We start from the raw sequence: 22,459 nt of genomic DNA on the forward strand, positions 1-22,459 counted from the left end.
ATCTGGTACCTAGAATGTAGAAGGGTCCTTCCCAGGGAAAAGCCTCGAGCACTCATTATGTGTAAAACTCCTCACAGCCACAAGTCCTTGTAACAGCAAATTATACAGAAAGGCGCCAGCGAAGCTCAGTGCCTGCAACTCAGAATCCTAGAACCCACAGGGGTTTCTCCTGCTTTTCCAACTCAGCCCTCCACGCCCATATCCACAGTGCACTACATCCACCGCTGGCTTTAAAATGGGACAGGGTTTTTAACGGTGTGAGGCAATGTGAAAGCAATGGCTTTCTAGAGCTTTTAAAAATCTCCTCTAAACTTTTAAGGGTTGTTTGTTTTGTCAAGTTTTCTTAGCAATTTGCCTTTTTCAAGGTTGCTGTTTTCCCCAATGTAGTTTTGATTTAAAAAGTAACTTTCTTGCGGGGCGGTGGTGGTGCATGCCTTTAATCCCAGCACTGGAGAGTCAGAGGCAAGTGGATCCCTGTGAGTTCGAGCCCAGCCTGGTCTACAGTGAGAGTTCAGGACAGCCAAGGGCTACACAGAGAAACCCTGTCTTGGAAAAAAAAAAAAAAGTAACTTTCTTTGTGTTTAATAATTAAACTATACAATTGGGCATAAAGAGGTTTGGAAATGCACCAGATCTTGGGAAGGAGTTCCTGTGATGGGAAGAGCAGAGATGCATGCGCACACCAGAGAGCGGCCTCTGAGCAGTTCAGCTCGAGCAGAGGAGCAAGGGGTGTGTGCAGAGGGCTCCGCAGCATCGGATGCTCAGGCCATTTCTTCTTTTCCTCCTCTTCTCTAAAAAAAATATTTTTTTAACTTTTTTTTTTTTTATGTGTCTTATATAGCTTAGGCTGGGCGAGAACTTCTGATCCTCCTGTCCCCACCTCCCACGTGCTAGGATTACAGAGGTATGCCACCTGCCTGGACATGCAGAAAACCATTTCAGGATGGCAAGAGCAGCATCCATGGCTCCACTGCCATCCTCTGTTGCTTTCCATTTATTCCTCTACTCTTCACCTCTGAGTTTCCCTGCTCAATGCAAAGGTCAGAGGTGGGGGCAAGGATATGAGGCGGACAGAAATATTCTGATTACTCTTGAATCTTTGGGCTGAAGTCAAATAATCAGTGATGCTGTATTTGGGGGTATTCTTTTGCTGGCAGAAGTGTTCTGACTTAGAATTAGCTAGATTGAATTTATAAAACAAAGACGAAGTGAAGCCAAGGCTCGCCAGAGCAGATCGATATTTGAAACCCAGACACCAAATCTAGGCCTTCTTTTGGGACGTTCCTACGAGCTCAATGCTTTTCTGGAACAGCAACACTTTCCCCAAAGGTTGGACACTCTGGGGGATCAAAGCCACTTCTACAATGATTAGCTCTGTGCAAATTCCCAGAATTAGTTAGCAGGGAAGCTCCCATAGTAGGTTGTGCATGGATTCCCTCCCTCCTGCAGTGGCTCATGGTTAAGTTTCTCAAACCAAACACTTGGTCTCTTTTATGCCCTGGGGTTTTAAGATCAGGGGTGGAGTTTGATAGAAGCTTCTAGGAGGCAGTAGCATGCAAACGCTTCCTCCAGACCACAGTTTTGCCTGGGAGTTCTTACAAAATCTCAGAACAGAAAACCACCTAGGAGGTAATGACAAACAGGAGGATCGCCTGTATAGGTGGAAAGCAATTTCTATAAATAGTGTGTGTGTGTGTGTGTGTTGGAACAGGTTCTATTACTGTACCTCCTCCATATTTAATTTCTAAGAGTGGAGAGGGAGGATTCCTAATAACAAGATGAGGAAAATTAATGAATTAACATGCTGCTCATGCTAGCTCCAAGGCAATCACTCTAAAATGCATCTTGATTGCCGAGAACCGAGCCTTTGTGAGCTGTACACACTCAGAGGCACCTTCCTGGGAGAAGGTCGCTTGCTGTCTTCTCTGAGGTCAGCTCAATGTGACCTAGAGGGGAATCTGTTGACCCCAAATATTAGAGGACCCACTCATGGGGGCTGGGGTGCTGAAGGGAGCTCTAAGTCCTGGAAGAAGATAAGAGTCACATTGAACAGGATGGTGACTGGGGTGACAGCCACAGGGAACTGCACAGATGGTAACTTGGAACTTATGAGATATATTGTAACACAATATGAGACAGGGGTTTCAAGAAGGAGCCTTTTCCATACAGGAGCAAGGGGTGAGGGAAAAAGGTCTAGAATGTGTGCCCAGGAACACCTGCCATCTCAGCCTGGCAAAACAGTCTAGAAGCTCAGGACACCGGGAGTAAAATCCCAATGTTTTCGCCTTAAGGGCGCTTTGGTAATATCCTGTTGTCTGTGTGCTGGGGATTGAGGCCAGGGCCTTTTATGTTAGGTAAGCGCTGACCACCGAGCAATTAACTCCAAACCTTTGGATTTAAAGTCGTTAAAACCCTACTTTTAAACTCATGCCGTTGGCAGACCACCAGGATCAAAACCTGACCGTCTAGTACAGTATTGTGAAAGAATTTAAAATACTGTGGGGAAATGTTCCAAGCCTGAAAAGTCACTTTCTCACACAGAAAGCCGATGTGTTTATAGAAGCATATGCAAGTGTCCTGGGCCCACTGCCACAGAGCCTCAAGAATGGGGGGTCTAGGACACTGAGAAATCAAGAGTGGGACGACCTTTATGACAGCATTCTGTATGCATTGCCTGTTGATCCAGGGCCCCACAAACCCTCTTTAAGGTATATCTGGGACCCAAACACTCCCTACCCCCGCCTCTCTCTCTCTCTCTCTCTCTCTCTCTCTCTCTCTTTTTTCCTTTGTTTTTCAAGACAAGGTTTCTCTGTGTTAGCCTTGGCTGTCCTGAACTCGCTTTCTAGACCAGGCTGGCCTCGAACTCACAGGGATCCACCTGCCTCTGCCTCCCAAGTGCTGGGGTTAAAGGCGTGCGCCACCGCCACCACCACCCAGCTTTTTTTTTAAATGCCAGAAACTTTCTGAACTCTCTACAGATTTCTCTGCAGTTTTCACCTCAACACTCATTGTTTCCTTAATATACTGCCCCTTAGCCTGGGCATAAATGTTTCCTCCTAGTTAAGACTTGCTTGCCTTCAGTTTCCAGCTACTATTACTCCTGATACCGGGATCAGCACTTAACTCCAATGCAGGTTAATCACATTCTACCAAGGAACTGAATAAATGGGTGGACTTCCATTTCCTTTGTAGTGATTAACACAATTCTTCACACGAGGTAGGTCATTAGTTACTGCTTAAGCGCCAGTGGTCATTAATAGCGTCCATCTTGCCTACCTGTCATAGTGCAACAAACAGGATTTGGCTCAAGCTGAACAGTTCTGTGGTGGCTGGAGGGGAACACGTCTGTGATACTCTCATGCTTTTGAACAGTTGGTCCCTAAGTGGTGCTGCTGTTTGGTGAGGCTTAGATGGCGCAGCCTTGCTAGAGGAAGTACACTTCCGTGGTGAGGGAGGGACTCTGAAATTAAAAGCCTGGTGCCACTTCCAGTTTTTTTCTCTGTATTTGTGTTTGAAGACGAGAGCTCTCAGTTTTCTGTTCCTGCTACCGTGCCTGCTGCAAGCTGCTGAGTTTCGCTGCCATGACGGATCCTGTTCCTCTGGAACTGTACGCTCACCTGTCATGACAGACTCTTACCTTCTAGAACCATAAGCGCAAACAAACTCTTTCTTTTATTATTTTTATGTTTTTGTTTTTTGAGACAGTGTTTCTCTGTGTAACAGCCCTGGCTGTCCTGGACTCCCTTTGTAGATCAGGCTGGCCTCGAACTCAGAGATCTGCCTGTCTCTGCCTCCTGAGTGCTACGATTAAAGGCGAGCGCCACCACACCTGGCTAACCTCCTTTTTTTTATAAACTACTTTGGTCATGGTATTTTATCACCACAACTGATACACAATTTAAATGCGGCACGACACCGGATAAACAGACATCTAAATCTGTCACATTATATGAGCTCCTGCCATGTATTCTACCAGTGTTTTTTAGTCACCATCACATGATCATTACCAAATGTCACGCCTATGTCACTTGAATAAAGGTCTTTGGACCTGGCAAGCTATGACTGGACAAAGCTAGCACTATATCATGAGGGAATATGGAAAAAACCAGACATAAATAGACTTGTTAGAAAGCAACTTCTCAGGAGGTTGGGGAATCTCATTAGCAGCTTTTTTTTTTTCTTTTTTTTTTTTTTAAATAGAAGTGACCATCCCCAAAGGGATCTTGCTTATTCTCAAGTTTGTAGATAGCTGCAAGTCCCTCAGTCTTACATAGTGTAGAAAGGAACGGTTACATCACTATCATCCTCCTCGGTAGTTGCAAGGAGAAAGCAGGAGAACACTCATAAAGCACCTGGCTCAGTCCCCAGCAAATGCAGGTGAACAGACCATTCCCTCTGTCTGCTTCATTGAGACCACTAACTGTTATGCAAATGCACCTGCAGTAATACACTAAGTAGTGTATTGTAAGATACTTACACACACACACACACACACACACACACACACACACACACACATATGCACACACATACATACAGTGTCTTCTGTCTGCCCATGGGTTGCATCAATCATTTCTTGACTGAGCTCAACATTTCAGGACCAGTGACTAAGCTGTTGTATATTCTGTGCATATGCATGCAAAGAGGGAAGTGGGGACAAAGAATTTTGATGTTCCTTCCTTTTCAATATTTTGTCCCTGACCAGGTATGGCAGCACTCACCAGTAATCCCAGCACTGGGGAGGCGGACACAGGAAGGCTGTGAGTTTGAGGCCAGCCTGAGCTACCTAATGAGATCTTACCTCAGATTCTCCTTTTCCTTTCTCAGAAATGAACAGAGCCAGAAGAAGCCTTCTAAGATCTAAAGCATCGCCCATTAGTTGAGCATTTCCAGGAAGTCCCTGAAGTTGGAATTATCTGACTGTGCTTTACTGTCAGGGACAAGGACAGCTTCTTATTTCCTGAACTTAACTAGAGATGACACTGGTCTCTAGGCCCTAAAAGAACAAGCCAGTGGCATCATGTAAGGCTTCCAGATGTCCTGTGTCACATCATGCTAGGAGCTCTTCAGATTGGGGTAGGGGAAAAATAAAATCAGTCACCAGTCTCAAAGGATTCTGCCTCAGAGGCAGAGTGACTCTAGTCACTCTTTAGTCCCTATGAGTAAAGAAGCTTCTCCGATGAAGGACCCAGGCAGACAGTGGGGAAGATGACACCCCTCATGACCCTCTCCTCTTCCAAGATAAAATCATGTCTCTCTAGAAAAGTCTTATTTTTCTCTTCCAGGTGCAGTTTAAATGCCACCTCCCCCTATGAAGCCATCCATAGCCCTTCCAAGGATGGTACCTCCAAAGACGGCCCTGACTGTGTGCATCTCACACTTCCTCAACATACTGTGCCCTTCTGCCATTATTCACCCTTGAATCCATTAACTTTAAATTTTTTAACTTAAAATTTTAAATTTATTATTATTATTATTATTATTATTATTATTATTATTATTATTATTATTATTATTATTATTGTGTATTATATAAGTACAGGTATATGCAAACCAGGTGAGTGCAATACACAATGTGCTAGTAAAGGTCAGAGGTCAACTTTTGGAAGCTGATTCTTTCCTTCTACCTTGGGATCCAGGAATTGAACTCAGTTCATCAGGCTTGTGTGTCAAGCGGTTTTAAAGCCATGGCGCCATCTCACTGGCCTGCGTATATTAACCTGTCTGTTTTCATTGAGGAACTACAAGCTTCTGAAATATGGGATCTGCTCCTGCCTTGCTGCACAGTGCTACATTCCCAGTTGCATGCCTGACACCTGACGTGCTCACTTGAGCCTGAAGAATAAGTGAACGGCTGGATAACTTAAATCTAGGTTCTTTGGGATTCAGCTGTTTCTCTGGCCCCAGCATAGTAATTGGCACGGAGTTAGTTAATCACGCACAGTAAATGCTGAATGAATATTTCTGCTGGAAAAAACAGATCAAGTTTTAAGAAGAGATCTGTATTTATGTAAGTTGCCATTAAAATATAAGTATACTATAAATAATGCAGAATTTAGACTATTAGAAATCTAAAGGTAGGCAATTAAGATCAAAGATTCTAAGTCAGGGGGCTGTTTGGACTATTATACTGATAAGCTCCATCCTTAGAACCCCAGCAAGCTGGAGGGGTGGCGCACACCTTTAACTCCAGCACTTGGGAGGCAGAGGCAAGCAGAGCTCTGAGTTCAAGGCCAGCCTGGGGAGGGGGGAGGGAGGAAAGAAAGAAAGGAAAGGAAGAAACACAATCTAAGGAGTTGGGAAGTTTCTTGTGGGTGAGAGGAACCTAAATTGGTCCATGCTTGCCCTTGTGTAAGCAAGCTTGTGTTTAAAGCACTCTGCTTTCTACATTACCTCACTGTCCTCACCATGTCACAGAGAAAGAAACTGACGCAGTGGGGGGACTTACAAATCAGGCCAGTTGACTCCAAGGGTACAAATATTCTCTTTCACCTTCCTGCCAGAGTCCGAGGCTAACCCGAAGCCTGTGCCAAGAGGCCTCCACTTAGCTTCAACTTCAGGGCCTTTAGCACATAGCATCTCCAGGGGCCTGGACTGGTGCCAGCGAGAATGGCCTCCTGTTACTACGGTAGTTAGAGGCAGAGCTAGGTGTGATGACGAGCCAGTCCCTCCACTGTGATCTTGGACATGCCTACCCACCCTCAACCTCTTTCTTCATTTGTGAGATGGGATAATAATAATAATAATAATAACAACAACAACAACAACAACAATAATAATGATAATAACTCCACATGGCCCAGAAGATTAAATGGGTGTCCATAAAGCCTTTAGCCTCTGCAGCACTTCAGAGTGCCAGGGTATAGTAAGAAAAGGTGACTTGGTGAGGGGGGGCTGCTACTGCACTCAGCTCTCCTGTTGTTAAGCTTGCTTCCTGCTCAGCTCATCCCTCCTTTCTCCCTGTGTGCTTCTAAGCTAGGGCAGAGCCCTTGCAGGAAGAGGTTAAGCCTGCAAATGAGGGTTGCCTGTGGTGTGCATGTCTAGCCTCATAAAACCCCTTAACGAGAAGCAGCTCGTTGGCTCTGCTGTCCCTAGGCAATTGTCCTCTCACAGAGGCTGCATCTGTGCCAAACCAAAACTCTGTCCGAGGGAGTTGCCCTGTGGTTCAGTGGGTGTGAGGCACATGCAGTGGGCAGGTATCACTCCCACCTGTTCGCAGGCTATATCCGAGGGCCACTTCCAAGGGGAGTGTAGGTAGGCTGAAGGGGATACATGCTTGGACTTCAGACTTCCTATTTGAAAGGTAGAGGAGAGAATAGTTCTCTCCAGGGGGCCCTATTGCTTGGAGTGTGCAAGACAATGCTCGGGGACACATCCTTCCATGGCAGAGGCCATAGTGCTGGGCATCTGCTCTAGGGCAAGGAGGCATGAGGCTGAGAGCAGATCAAAAGCTGGTCACAAAGCATGTGAGGGCCAATTAACTCATCCTTCTTATATCCTCACGTCCTCCCTGTGAGATCTCCCTCTGAGCTTGAGGGAACCGGAGCATGCAGGGGAAACATCTCTTTGATCCCCTACGGGCTTCAGCTAAACATCATTTCCAGGAAGTTTCTAGTTGTCCCCAGAGCAGAGGCATGGATGGGCTGAGCTCCCTCCCCCTCTGTGGACCAGAGCCAGGCTAGTTAAGCTTTATAACTGAAGTGTAGCAATTTGAAGAAAGACCCACACTTTACAACATCTCCTCTCTCCTTGCCTACCATTCAGGTCCGGCTTGCAGATCTTGGGCTTGGATGGAGAGGAAACCACAGGCTTAGCCCCGACCCTCTGGGGAGGTGTAAGGAGACCTCTTTTCTCTTTTCTCCCCCCCCCCCCCACCTCCCCCATCCCCGACTCAGCACACCTGCCCAGAAACTGAGCCAGGTGTGTACTCAACTGCTGTGCCTCCAGGATAGAGCACTCAGCTCACTCAACAACAGCCCAAGTGCCCTGGGGACAGAGTGACTTTTCTGGAACAGCATGGGACCAAAGAAGGGGAACAGGAAAAAAAAAAAAAAAATCAACTGAGAAGAAACTTTGTACCCAGAGAGGATGGATGTTTGGGAAGAAGCAGTGATGGATGCTGGGAGTCACTTGGAGGATCTTCAGGCCTTCTGGGGTTTAGGGAAGGCAAGGAGCACACCTCACCTCTCAGCGAGGTGGCAATGCTCCAATTCCCTCAGGGCACACCACGTGTGGAACCCAAGGTAGCAGTGCTGTTACAGCCTGGGGGGCTATGAACCTCACCTTCCTCCCACCTTCCTCAGGAGGCACCAAGCAGCTGTGTACAACTTAGTCCAAGGTCTCACCCAAAGAATCCCCGGAGGCCCCAGGCCCCTAAATGGACCCATTCTCCCTTCACAAACAGCCTCACCAGTCGTGGGGACAATCCTGCCAGTCACTACATTCTGGAGGCTCTGCAAGTCTGCAGCCTGTGTACTGTATGGTTGGGGACCAAAAAAAAAAAAAAAAAAAAAAAAATTGAGGCCTGTGCCCACAGTTCTGCAGAAGAAAACAGGTCTCCTTCCCAAGCATTGGCCAATTCTTGGCTCCCTCCAAGGAAACCATGGGGAAGCAGGAGCCTGTTTCCTTAGGGGGCCAGGGCTGGGTTACCCAGGAAAGCCCGGCAGTAAAGCACACTGTAGGCGTGGCCACTGCACCTAGCATAGCGTTCTCTCAGTCCACTTCCGATCTCCAACTCCCCAAAGTCACTCAAGTTTTAGGGAAGCCAATGTACATCTCATCAGCTCTCAGAAAAGCCCAGCTCAGGCTGCGGTAATAGTCTACATCTCTCAGTTGGATGCACTTTCCTAGCCAGCTCCAGGGACTTAGGGTGGTGGCCCGTGTGGTCACACTCATTTCTCCTTTTCAGCCTCCTCACAAGTCCTCACCTTATAGCAGAGGGCAGTACCTCACAGTGCAAATCACAGGACACTCATTCCTTAGCCCTCCCCCCCAGGCAGCTGTAGGGTCATAAATTCAATGGCCCTCTCCCTTCCCAAAGGTCTTATCTTTAGGTTTCCCACCACCTCCTATCCGGACATTGGTTGAGTAGGCCAGAGCTATAGGCCTCTCTCCAGGGTCCCTGAGGACCCTGACCTGGCTCTGCAGCCTCCGCAGCCGCAAACCATAGACCTCTGAGTTCAACCAACTTGTGCTATTGTCTCAATACGTCCAGGTCTCCCCGACTGGAAGCTCTCCTTCCAGGATCCCCTTTCCATACGTCTCCGGACCCCCCCCCCCAGCCCTAAATAGCAGCAAGCCAAACCGGGGGCGGGGGGCGGCGGCAGAGGCTGGGGTGCTGGCAGTCCTCGCTCTGGCAGAGGAGCCCGACCAAGACCCTCCTCCTCCTTGCGGACCCCACACCACCGCCCCGAGGCTGCAGAAGCGGAGGAGCTGGAAGCCGGTGCTGGTGGGAATACCTTAAACCAGGCTTACCTGCGGGGGAAATTCGCTGTCCTTCCTGACCTGGGCAGGGGCAGATGAAGCATCTTCCCTGGCTCAAGCACCCGTTCAGTGGGTGAGCACCCAATGCACACGAGGCAGCCTTCGTCTGGCGCGCGAGCGGGCACCCCAAATCGTAAGAGCCGCCGACCACGCGGAGAGGCGAACGCCGTAAGAGTCGTCGGCCCTCCTCTCCCTTTTTTCTGCACAGCCGGCCTAGTACTTAGGGCTCCAGCTGTACTTAAAGCGACAGAACCCAATTTCTCTGTCGCTGACTTCTGTCCCAAGCCCCAATGAAGCAGGCTGCCAGCGGGCTCTTTAACGCCCAGAGCAGGTAGACAAAGAGCAACCGCAGCCCCTACGTTTTTCCGTGGCCTCTGCGGCCTCTGGAGCCGGAAGGTGTGGAGGTGGTGAGGGCAGAGAGCTAAGACCTCTACCTGAGCTGCTCCTGAGTTAACCCCTTGAATGCCAAAAGCGGTCGGGTGGGCGGTTCGCCCAGCGCTGCAGGGGTTGAAGGGGGCATGAGCAGCTGGGCATTTCCAGGTCTCCCGGGCAGGGCGCGGAGGTGGTGCACGGGTGGGTAGGGTTGAAGAGGCCTGGGCAGAGCCTCCCCGAAGGGAGGTCCTTCCTAGCCCACTCCTCGCCACTTTACTAGGCTTTTTACAAATTACTCATAATTGGCGTACTGAATATACAGTCATCCTTGAAACAAGATGAAGGTCAGAGGGGGCTCCATACTGCTAGTGATTGGCCCTGGACCGTTATACTAGGAGTTGAGTATGACAACACGTCCTTTCTCCATTCCAGATACCCTTAAAGGGTGGGGCGGAAACAGATTTCTGGTATTTGGCCCCGAGGTGGGCTGTGAGCGGTGTGCTTGCTGTGGAAGGGGGCAGGTTCACAGTCCCCAAGCTAGGGTCTGCATCTTCATCCAGGAGGCATTTTCAGAGGACAGATGAAGGAGAAAGGCATCCCAAGACACCTGTCTTTTAAGTGAGGGCATGAAAAACAACAGGGCTCAAACCTTGGGGCTCTTCTGCCCTCAGGGCACCGCTGTGACAACCTATTTTAAGTCAAAGAAGAAAAAATAGTGTGTGTGTGTGTGTGTGTGTGTGTGTGTGTGTGCGCGTGCGCGCGCGCGCGCGCAGCAGTTCTCAACCCATGGGCCGTGACCCCTTTGGGGTCCAACCACCCTATCACTGGGGTTGCCAAAAATAATCGGAAACCACACAGATATTCATATTGCAATTCATAGCAGTAGCAAAGTTACAGTTATGAAGTAGCAACAAAAATAATTTTACGGCTTGAGGCCACCACAACGTGAGGAGCTGTTTTAAGGGTCTCAGCATTAGGAAGGTTGAGAAGCACTGGGATGGGGAGCCAGGATGCTCCCCCTGTTCCCTTCAGTCCTCAAGCCTTAAAGGAAGAGGAGGCTCCATGGATGTGTCTCCAGCCAGATGTGAAGCATCTGGGCGGGCTAGGAAGGTGGCCCCACCAGGAGGTCAGCAGGCTGGCTCAAGCAGTATGACTTCCAGCCTCTTGCTAAGCTTAGACCAAGTTCAACTCCGGGATGGCCATGGTGGAACAAGAGACTCTACAGCCATTTTCTGACATCCATACCCAGGCCATGGCGCACACAACCACACACATACACATGTGTGCACACATACACCAAATAGAATAAACCAATAAAAATGTTTACAAACTTGATGGGGCTTTGAGTTTTCCTCTTCAAGCCTGCTTTTCCCCAGACCTGTGACTGCCCAGGGCCTTTGTCCTTAAATAGGCTGGGCTAGGGGTGTGTGTGTGGGGGGGGGGGGGTTCTATCCAAATGTTTCCCACCGTTGAGTCCTAAAAACATACTTAGAAATCCAAGGAGAGGGGAAAGCTGCAGTGATCAGGCACCTAGGGTAGTCCGCTTACATATTCCAAGGAGTCTGGGGGTAAGACTTGGAAAAGGTGCAGGTGCCAAGGACACTGCCTGTGTAGGAAGTCAGAGCAAGGCATATGGTCTCTCTAATGTATTCCTCCATCTCAGTCTAGAAATAGTGTTGCTGGAGGTACCCCTATTCTGGATTCCCATCCTCACCACGACCACAGAGAGAGCACATGAGTACAGTCCCTTAAGGGAGGTTCTGTCCCTCCCCTGCTGTGTCAGAGCTGCCCTGGGTCATCTGGGGAACAGCTTACAGCACCAGGAGGGATTCTCTTTAGCCACCTGCCAGCATGAATCCTGGATAAAATGGCTGTGGCAGCCAGAAAAACGTCATCAGCCCGTGATGTTGGTCTCCAAATCTAGCTGTAGGTTTTCCATAAGGCTTTTTTCTTTGTGGCTTTCTGGTCAGACCGAGCTAGAGGGAGGATCTGAGGAAGGCTAAGGGATGGGAGTTTACTGGGATAAATGACGTATGTGGGGACACACACACACACACACACACACACACACACACACACACACACACACACACACACACACACAGAATCCAGCTGTCCCTGAGCATTCTTTCACAGATACCCAGAGTCCACAGGGCCATATTCTTCCTTGTACCTGGCATCTTGTCTACCCAACAGCCTCCTCTGATAGCATCTTCATCTTGCCCCCCAAAAAGGGACTAGGGACCAGAACATAATGTGAACAAGTCACAGCCAGCACCTGCGCCACAAAGGAGGGGCTATCAGCTTTCTGGTCCCCTGCCAAGAGGATTCCAGGCTTGAGGACCTCCTCCCCCAGGACGGATTTCTGAGGCAGCAGAACTCAGCAAAACAAGAGACTCCCTCTGTGTATGCCTTTTTCCTCCCTCAAGGGGAAGCTGCACCTCTCGGAGTACCTATTTTTCTGTGCAGGCTGGAGTGGGCTTTTACAGGAGAAGACGCAGGGCTCCAGAGGCTTCCCGACTTAAATAAATAGCATGCAAATTAGCACCTGCTATTTTCAGCCCACAGGTCAGGGCACTTTGGTAATTGGACTGCAACATTGAAGAGGGATGCTGTCTGGGGCTTTTGTGAAGTCAGAAAAACAGCCTTTCCTGTCAGTGGGCCTATACCCGTGCTGGAAGAGGCCGTGACCTTGCTCACTGTGGAGGTGCAGGAGAGTGGGGGGTGACATGGTAGCCCTGGCTACTGTCAAGAGGCATGGAGGGGTGACTCTGAGTGCTTCTTTCTAAGAGAAGGGAGACACCTGCTGAAAGGGAGCTGGGTGCCAGGCACTCTTCCAGGAAGAAATGCCAGCCAACAAGGGTGAGAGGAAAAAGGCCTATGTGTGTCAGATAGACGCCCTCTGTGCTCCCTTGGCACGGCTCGTCAGAGATCCCTTGGGAGCTATGACCTCATTTATCTCCCATGCCAGTGCCATCAGAGTGCCTCTTTACAAAGGGGAAACTGAGATTTGGAAAGACTGAGAAACGTCCAAAGCAGAGCGTGGACCCCACACTCGGGTGCACAAGTCTTTCAGCAGATTCCTGAGGCTGGTCTCACCTCCCCGATCTTGAAGGGTCTCTAACAGGTGTCTGGGCCCTCTTAGACAAGGTCCCTTCTTCAACAAAGACACTTAAAGGAGGTTTTGAGTGGTCCAAGTTGCATCCCTGACAATAACTTCAAAGACTGGTATGGCTGGTTAGAATGGGGCAGGCAAAAAAGACACTGGCCAGATAGTTTGGCATGCTCTGCATTCTAAGGTCACTTGGCTAAGGGTTTCTGGGAGTTAGTGTCACCTGTCTCAGACCTAACAGCATACCTGGTTTCCTGTTGAGGCCCTTGAGCAGATTGAGCCCCTGAGTAGACATTTCCAATTTGTCCCTTTGACTTGCCTGATTTCCCCTTTCTCGCCAACTCTGAGGCTGTCTCAAAGGGACAAAAACCCGTGCTCCTCCATAGGTCCTAGCCTGTCAGAGAACCTCCCCCTAGTCCTCTGGGTGGTTGGCCACAGAGACTTCTCCACACACTTGAGCTAAGCGAGTAATAGCTTTCTTTTCTTTTTGTCATTTGCTTGAGACAGAGTCTCACTGTGCATGTAGCACAAAATGACCTTCAACTCGAGAGTCTCCTGTCTCAGCCTTCTAAGTACTGGGATTACGTGTATGTGTGTCATGTGTTAACGTGTACAGCTGCTGGTAGTATCTTAGCAGTGACAGGCACAATGTGGAGTGATTTAAAAAAAAAAAAAAAAAAGAGCCAGGCATGGTGACATGGCCTTTAATCCCAGCACTCTGGAGACAGAGACAGGTGGATCGCTGTGAGTTGGAGGCTAGTCTGGTCTACAAAGCAAGTCCAGGACAGCTAAAACTACACAAAGGCACCCCGTCTAGAAAAAAACCAAGAGAGAGGGAATTAAACAAAAAACAGTTGGACAGGGAAAAGATAAAGCAAGTGAACCGTTCGTCCCACACTATGGTAGAATTGTTAGGAACTTTTCTGGCTACATTTCTAATCCTGCTTCAAAGACCTACCCCAGGTCTCCCAGTGACTCCTACTCAGATCTTGATGAATTCATTTGGTCTTGCTTGACCTTGAGAGAAATAACTGGAAAAATTATTTCCACCTTTTCTCAAAGAACCTAGAGATCTAAGGCCAGGTAGCTATCAGTACACTTTCTTCAGAGAGTTCATGGCCAGGAGGGTGCAAAGAGTGGCCTGCGACATCTGCCCACAGGTATTGCCATGATGATGTCACTCCTAGGTCAGGAATCACCAGTGACTTGTTGGCAATGTCTGAGGTCTTCATAGCTCTCAGTAAGAGCTTTCCTTTTCTCCTAATGACCCAGACAGCATCCAGGCCCAGCCAGTCCCAGATTCAACTCAGAGATCAGATCTACTGATCTATCTATCTATCTATCTATCTATCTATCTATCTATCTATCTATCTATTTTTGGTTTTTCAAAACAGAGTTTTGGGGCTGGAGCGATGGCTCAGTGGTTAAAAGCACTGCCTGCTCTTCCAAATGACACAGGTTCAATTCCCAGCACCCACATGGCAGCTGACAAGTGTCTGTAACTTCAAGATCTACCCATACATACACACCAATGCACATAAATTAAAATTAAACGAAACAGGGTTTCTGTGCAGCCTTGGCTAACCTGGACTCCCTTTGTGGACAAGGCTGGCCTCGAACTCACATAGATCAGCTTGCCTCTATCTCTCTGAGTGCTGAGATCAGATCTTAAAAGACTTGAAAGATGACCATGCCCAGCCACAGGCCCTCCTACAGACAAGACCCATAACAGATAAGTGATGTGTGTGACATTCCTACACACAGCACAAGTTCCTTGGTTCCTACACCAGGGTTTTTCCAAACAGTGGTATCACGTCTTGCCAGATCCACCATAGGGCCGGCATGAGACCCAGGTCGAAAGGTATGGAGGTCAGTCTGTGAGACAGTCTGAATGGGGGCATTGCAAGCCAGCAGACGTGTAGTGGAGAGTTCCAACGCCAGTCTCTAGTCCCAGCTGAGAGTTCTCTAAGGTGGCAAATGAGCCAGCTGAAGGATGGGGGCCCAACTCCCAGCTGTGTTATTGCTCAGCAAATATTTATATAACCTTTGCCAAGACCTGCCTTTCCCACCACCCCTGCAGTTGGGAACAGCAGAGAAGGGAACCTCAACACATCTTTCACGGTAAGCTAGCATCTTCATCGCCCTCACGTACCATCCCTGTGAACGAGAGATAGAGGTTGCTGGAGAGGGAAAAGAAAAGGGCTATGGGAGAAGTTGCTGCTCCAACAAGTGCCTGCTGAGCTGGGGGTGTGGGATGGAGAGATGTGGGGGAGGGTGACACTGAATAAGTGCCAGTGTGTCTGTGAGCATGTGTGAGCATGTTTACGTGTACTGTACGTGTACCATCTCATTTAACTCTAGCACCCCTCATGCTTCTGCCCCCCACCCCAGGTGTGACTTCATCCGCTCCTGCCTGTGTTATTGCAGAGGTCTCCTGTCACACTTCCTGGCTCCCCTAGGGTCCCTGTGATCTCACAGTAAATGACATCACCCCTTCCCTGAAGCCCTCCAGCAGCTTTCCCTCTCCTCACTCACAAGAAAAGAGACAGCCTTTACCACTATGGCGCACCTGGCCCCGAGCTACCTCCTGACCTCATTTCTGACAACTCTCTTATCTGTTTACTTTGCTTCAACCACACTGACCCCCTTCTGGCTCCCTGAACATAGATCTACTCTTGCCTTGGGGCCTTCGCACGTGTTCTTCTGTTTGTTGGCGCAAAGCTTTCCTGACCACCCTATCTCAAGTGGCCTGCTCTCTACACAACCTTGCTTCCCGTGTAGTGCAGCATCATTTAAGGTTGTATTTTGATTTTTCTGTATTTGCTTGCCATTCCATTCAACATGAGCTTAAGAACAATGCCCGTGTTTTCTTCTGTTGTGTCCGCAGCGTCTGCCGTACAGTGGGAATTCTATCAAGTATACACTGAATGTATAAACAAACACCATGGTGTGGGGCATTAGCACCATCCTTCTTTTCAGAGTGAAGTAAAGAAAAAAAAAAAAAACAAAAAACATGCTAGGTAACATCCCAGGACGACAGGAAGTAGCAAGCTGAAAATTAAATCATTGTCAAACCTCACTCCATAGAATGTCACTCTGTTTCCCAAGAAAAGGGAAGTAACCACAGGTGCTGTGGAAGCCATAAGAGATTACACAGCCGCTGCCTCCTTCACTGCGGTGGACTCTTCGAGTGGGAAGCACACATGGAAATGCTTTGCCTGGACCAACTCCAGGAAACAGGGGACATCTGGGAAAAGTTCACCTCAGCATGGGCTGGCACTGCTGGCTGTCCCCCCGGGGCCCTTCTTCCAAAGCTCGGACAAACCCTGCCTCTCACTAATAACATTCAGTGGAGCATCAGTGGCCCTGGGAGCCCTGCTGCTAGCAGCCCTATGATCATGTGTATGGCCACGTGTACAGCCACGTGTATGGCCACGTGTAGGTGGTGCCAATCCGGAACTGCTCCTTGTCATCAGACCTACAGCGGCTGTGAATGAAGGCAGGCAAGGCAGTGGAGGAAGACTGAGACAAGAATGGGGTGAGCACTGAGAGGAGAGGCTGAAAGACTATCAAGTGCAAGGGTGGGTGGGAGCTAGGTCTCTGTCTCCAGGCTGCTGATCAGACAGGAAGGAGGAGAGCGCCGGGCAGATCCCTTGAATACAAACTGGACAAGAGAGAAGTGAGGGCTGGGAGATTCCACTTGTCCTTCCTGTTTTGGGTCAAGTGCAAAGTCACTCACTTCCTCCTGGTAGTCTCTCTTCCTCTCTGACGCTCTGCTCCTGTAGCTGCTTTGTAAAGACCTGTGCATAGGTGGCTGTGCATCCTCAAGTGACCTTGCACACATATGGCTTCTACATCCAGCCACCTCGCACACATGCTAGGATGGCCCTCCCATCTCTCCTACCTCCTGGGTATGCACGAAGCTTCAGCTCTATCTGTGGCACGTACATGGTACCCCTCCCCCCCCCCCCCCCCCGCTCTCTCCTCGAGCTGCCATGCTTATCCAGTGTCCATCTACTTCTGACATAGCTGCATGCTTTGGATTTCTCTTTTCTACTTTGCTTTGCAAATCCAGACAGACTTCCATGCATCCGCTGGCGCTTGTGCCATTGTTCCCAGAATAATTCTGTCCTCAGCCTCTTTGGGACATTCTCCTGAAGAGCGCTTGACGGGTAAGCCTCCTGCTTGGTCTGCTGGCCTTTCTTCAGCTACAGTGAATGATCCTTTGCTGCCTGGCCAGAGACATCTGATAGCTCAGAGGCCTGAGTTGGCCTCTCAGGAAGATCCTGGGACAGCTGAGTCTTTGAGCTGGAGTCAAACAAGGACGAACATTCAGAAGCTTGGGTTGCTCATTTGCCGTTGGCCCAGAGCTCCCAGCTGTGGCCACTTTGTGGCTCCCCCAAAGTGAAGAAGATGGAGAGGTTGCTTAGGGGCACACCAGCAGGGGTCTCTAGCAATGATTCTCTGTGTATTCAGCAGCCTGGCCTGAGAGCTCAAAGCGAGGACCGGAGAAGCCATGGTGTCTGTCTTCAGAGAGCCACCATGACAGTTGAAGGCATGTGGACCCTCCTCCAACATACTCCCCAGTTTTAAGGAAAACAAGACACACATAGCAAGGCAGTGGTAGACTAGAATGGCTGTCAGGGCTCTGGGCTCTGCTACAATTCTGCCACTCTGAAGCGATGGAATCCCACCAGCTAGCTTGGCTATGCTCCAGCTTCTTAGCTTGTAAATCAAGGTAAAGAATATCTAATTCATATTGTTAAGATGAAATGAAATCATCCCACATTAGTGTTTTATAAGCTGTTTCTTTACAGTTGTCAGGGAATCATTACTGTAGTGCAAACTGTGCACATGAGGTTTGGAGCAACGCAGAGTCAGACAGCAACTGTACTGGGATTGGGTAAATTAGGGAAGGCTCCCTGATGAGAGGGGAATGTGGAAAAGATGAATGTGGCAAGCAAGCCTCTCCACCTAGGCAGGAACATTCTAGCTCAAAAACGGCCTTTATAGCCTTGGATTTCTAGGAAGTCCGAACAAGAGAAGGAGGGGACATGAACATTTACTGAACACCTACTGCAGAGCAAATACCTTATATATACTGTGTTCTGTTGCCTTCCAGCTCCATATTGCTATTTATGCTTAGAACAAACAGCTTTCCTAAAGCCTCAGAGATGGGATCTGACCCAGCCTATCAAACTTCCAAAGTTCTGCTCTTTTCGTGAAATCAGCTTGGCATGAAACTTTCAGACACATACAAGCCCAGCTGGTGTATCACAAAAAACATGGGTTGTGGAGCAAAGGAGGAGACTGGCAGTTAAAGAGGAGAGACAAATGGACAGGAGACAGGTGGGCAGGGCCAATAGAGCAAAGCCATAACACCCATCTCAACAGCTTTCCTCAACACCCATCCTCCCTGATTGTCAGCCAAATTGCACATCATCACACTCAGTGAAAAACCCCAGCAGCTCAATTGTAGGTTACTAGGACACCCAGAGGCGGGGGGGCAGGGGGGGCTCCTCAGTCAGCATCTGTTGCCATAGTAACAAGCATGCATCCTGCAGCCCCTCTGGAATACCTAGCTTACTCCAGGTTTTAAGAGATGCTGCACAAGACACACACCACTAACTCTGCAGCCAGAGAGAGAATGGCCCCACTACTGTGTTTTGAGAACTGATAGAATTTTGAGAGCCAAGGGCTCTCTCAAGTCAGCCCCTCCCATCACAGCAGCTGACAGAATCTGATTCTACACAGCCTTCTCCTTCCTGGCTTCTTACTTTCCTTTTTTATGGTACTTTTTGTCTTGCTACTCTACTCCCTTCCCTGATCTCATCCGTGCCCCTGACACCATTACAGGTGCCAATGCCTGGGACCCAGCAGCTATTCTGCGCCACCAGGAGCTGCTATGTTAAATAACGATGGGAGCTGAAAGATAAATAAGCACGCTTCTTTGACCTGCCTGGGGTCACTAACCTCCTAGAAATCTCCAGGCCTCAGGTGCCCATGGCCGTAACCTCTGCACACCTCACCTTCCACTCATCGCCATGCAATCCCTGCTCCAGATCTGCTCACTCTGGAGATGGCCATCTGTATGGTTTAATGTGTCATCTAAGATTGGGGGGAAGGGGTGTTATACTGAAAAATCTTCACTGTGACAGTATTAAGATGTGGGACTCAGCCGGGCGTGGTGGCGCACGCCTTTAATCCCAGCACTCAGGAGGCAGAGGCAGGTGGATTGCTGTGAGTTCGAGGCCAGCCTGGTCTACAAAGTGAGTCCAGGATGGCCAAGGCTACACAGAGAAACCCTGTCTCAAAAAAAAAAAAAAAAAAGATGTGGGACTCTTTTTTTTTTTAATTTATTATTTATTGTATATGAGCGCTTTATCTGCAGAAGAGGGCATCAGATCACATTATAGATGGTTGTGAGCCACCATGTGGTTGCTGGGAATTGAACTCAGGACCTCTGGAAGAGCAGGTGGTGCTCTAAACCACTGAGCCATCTTTCCAGCCCAGATGTGGGACTCTTAAGGTATAACTAGACCACAACAGCACAGGCTCACGGTTAGTTATGATGGGAGCGGGTTCTGATAAAGCTTAAGTCAGACCCCTCTCTCACATATGTTCTCTTGACCTTTCACTTTGCCCCACAGAAGGTCGTCAGCAGACTGGCCCTTCAGTCTTGGACTTCTGTCTCACAAAAGTATAAGAAATAAATCTCCGTTCTTCATAAATAACCCTATTTGTAGCATTGTGTTGTAGCAGCACACGGGGGAACTAAGATACCAGCCCAAACCACTCTTCATATTAAGCAATGGTTGAATATGGGCAGCAAGCCCAGTGAACCAGGTCAAGGTGGGGAGAAGGCCAGAGTCACTGTGAACCTCTGTACAATTAGCTTAGCCTTTAGTTAGGTTTTTTTTTTTTTTTTTTTTTTTTTTGATACATTTATTTTTTATTTTTAATTGTGTGTGTTGGGGTTGGTCTGGTGCTATGTATTCTGATGCTAATTACTGGCCCCCCCAGTAATTGCTGCCCAGATGAGCCCATTCTCACCAATAAAAGGCCTACACCTGGGCAAGGCAGAAGGTAGGCGTGGCTAAGGTTCGAGGCTTTGGAGCCCAGAGGAAGAAAGAAGAAGTGGCGGTGGATTGGCACAGAGAGAACCAAATGGCTGGATCAGCGTGCATGGAGGAAAGCTGCCCAGATGAAGAACATTAGCAAGGATTTTGGGATTAGGGATGGGAAGTAGCCCAGATAGGAATGATGAAAGCAGCTGGCCTGGGAGGGGGGCTGGAAGTGATAAGGATAGTTTAGAGGGTTAATATCTGCCCAGTCCCATGGAAAATGAGGCTAGTCTAAAATACAACAGGTGTCTGTGTTTTTTATTGATTATGGTATAGGGCTAGATAATACCACCATAATAATTATAGGTTAACTTTATAATAAACATTATTTTAATTTTATTTTTTTTTACATTATTTTTATATTCACTACAACGCACGCGCATGTGTGTGTGTGTGTGTGTGTGTGTGTGTGTGTGTGTGTGTGTGTGTGTGTGTATGTGTATGCAAGTGCCCTCTGAGGCCAGAAGATGTCCGATCCCCTAGAGCCAGACTCACAGGTGGTTGTGCGCCACCTTAATGCAGATGCTAGGATCTGAACTCAGGTCCTCTGGAAGAGTGGCAGGCACCCAGCCACCGAGCCATCTCTCCACTCCTACAATTAGCTTAGTTCCGTGTGCAGCTACATGCTGTACTCATGACTCAGATCCCAAGCCACATGTGGGCACCATTTGGCGAAGGAGAAGACCGCACGCACAAGTGAAAAGGGGTCAGGATAAGTCCATATTGCTTTAGCAAACAGATTCGGCTTCTTCCCAGTGAAGAGCAGAAACGCAAGGTTCAGCGCAGATAGAGGCAAACACGTACTTACAAATACAGTGTTACCATTAGTTAGAACATGCATGTGACAGCTTAGGCCTGTCGACGTGTTGATGTCTGTCACCACATGCATAGGGTCCTTGTGATATCTAAAGTAAACAGAGCAACCAATTTAATTCTCACATCTTCTAAGTCACAGCACTGGGGCCCACCGTTTTCAGCTGTGACAGCGAAAGAGGAGGCAGAGGATGAATCTAACCTCACCTAGCTGCGAAGAGGACCCAGCAGTCTGGCCTTTAGCCACTCTGCAGCTCTGTTGATAAGCCTGATCTCAAAAGTCTGTCTAACTAACTGCATGCGGGGGGGGGGGGGGTTGGAGGGGATGGGGCCTGTGTCTGTGTGTGTCTGTGTGTGTGTGTGTCTGTGTGACACCAAAGGGATGTCAAGACTGCCCTGAGAAGCAATGAGGCCATTCTTCAAAAGAGAACTCATGGCCTGCAACAATGCATCATTTGCCAAGTTTAAGTAACTTCATTTTGGCTTGGGCTTTGTGAGCTATCCCTGTAACCTCAGGACTTGAAGATGGAGGCAGAATGACTGAGAGTTTAAGAATACCTAGCTTGCTTGGTAAATTTCCCACTGTGTGAATGTGAGGACCTGGGTTCGGATCTCCAGCATCCATGTAAAGCCAGGCATGGCAGTGCGCATCTAGGGCTCACTGACCCCAGTCCAACTCAAATCAGGCAGCTCCAGTGTCAGTGAGAGACTTAATCTCAAAAATATAAGATAGAATGCATACACACACTCACACAAACACACATTTACTGTGTACATACAAAGAGTTGTAAGGTAGACCAGGCCATGCAGTGGGGCTAGCCTGGGCAACATAATGAGACTCTGCCAAAAAGAGGAGGGGAGACTGGAGAGATGTATCAGAAGTTTAGAACATTTGTTGCTCTTGCAGAGAACCCAGTTTCTATTCCCAGCACATACTTGGTGGTTCCTAACTTCAGTGGTTTAAATGAGAAGGACCCCCTTAGGCTCATATATCTGAATGCTTGGTTCCCCTTGGTGGAACTGTTTGGGAAGGATTAGGAGGTGTGGCCTGGTTGAAAGAGGTGCGTCACTGGGGGTGGGTTTTGAGCTTTCAAAAATCCATGCCATTCCCAGTTAGTTCTCTGCCTTGTGCTTGTGGATAAGATGTAAGCTCTCGGCTACTGCTCCAGCACCTTGCCTGCTGCCTACTGCCATGCTCTCTGCCATGATGGTCATGGACTCTGACCCTCTGGAGCTACACGCCCCAAATTAAATGCTTTTGTTTTTTTGCAGGGAGAGTGTTGAGACAGGGTTTCTCTGTGTAGCTTTGGCTGTCCTGGACTTATTTTTTAGACCAGGCTGGCCTGTAACTCACAGCGATCCTCCTGACTCTACCTTCTAGAGTGCTGGGATTACAGGCGTGCGCTACCGTGCCAGGCACAAATTAAATGCTTTCTGAATTGTCGTGGTCATAGTATTTGATCACAGCAATTGAAGGGTAACCAACACAACAACCATTTGTACCCCCAGTTCCTCGCGATCCAACACCCTCTTCTGGCCTCTGTGGGCACCAGGC

The 22,459-nt window shown here is 48.7% G+C and overlaps 1 protein-coding gene across 3 annotated transcripts in view; it reads right to left on the reverse strand.

Moving 5' to 3' along the window:
• Nucleotides 1-22,459, reverse strand: part of Nav1 (neuron navigator 1) — a 251,977-nt gene that overhangs the window by 63,158 nt on the left and 166,360 nt on the right. Inside the window, exon 1 of one of the 3 annotated variants that reach the window (XM_051147474.1) lies at nt 9,475-10,238. The exons of the other annotated variants lie outside the window; for them this stretch is intronic. Coding sequence (XP_051003431.1) covers nt 9,475-9,527 — 53 coding nt within the window. The 5' untranslated portion in view covers nt 9,528-10,238. Of the gene's footprint in view, nt 1-9,474; nt 10,239-22,459 lie in introns of those variants that run through there. 3 annotated transcript variants of the gene reach the window in all.

This window comes from Acomys russatus, chromosome 6 (assembly GCF_903995435.1).
Source record: "Acomys russatus chromosome 6, mAcoRus1.1, whole genome shotgun sequence".
NCBI classification, from domain to species: Eukaryota; Metazoa; Chordata; class Mammalia; order Rodentia; family Muridae; genus Acomys; species Acomys russatus.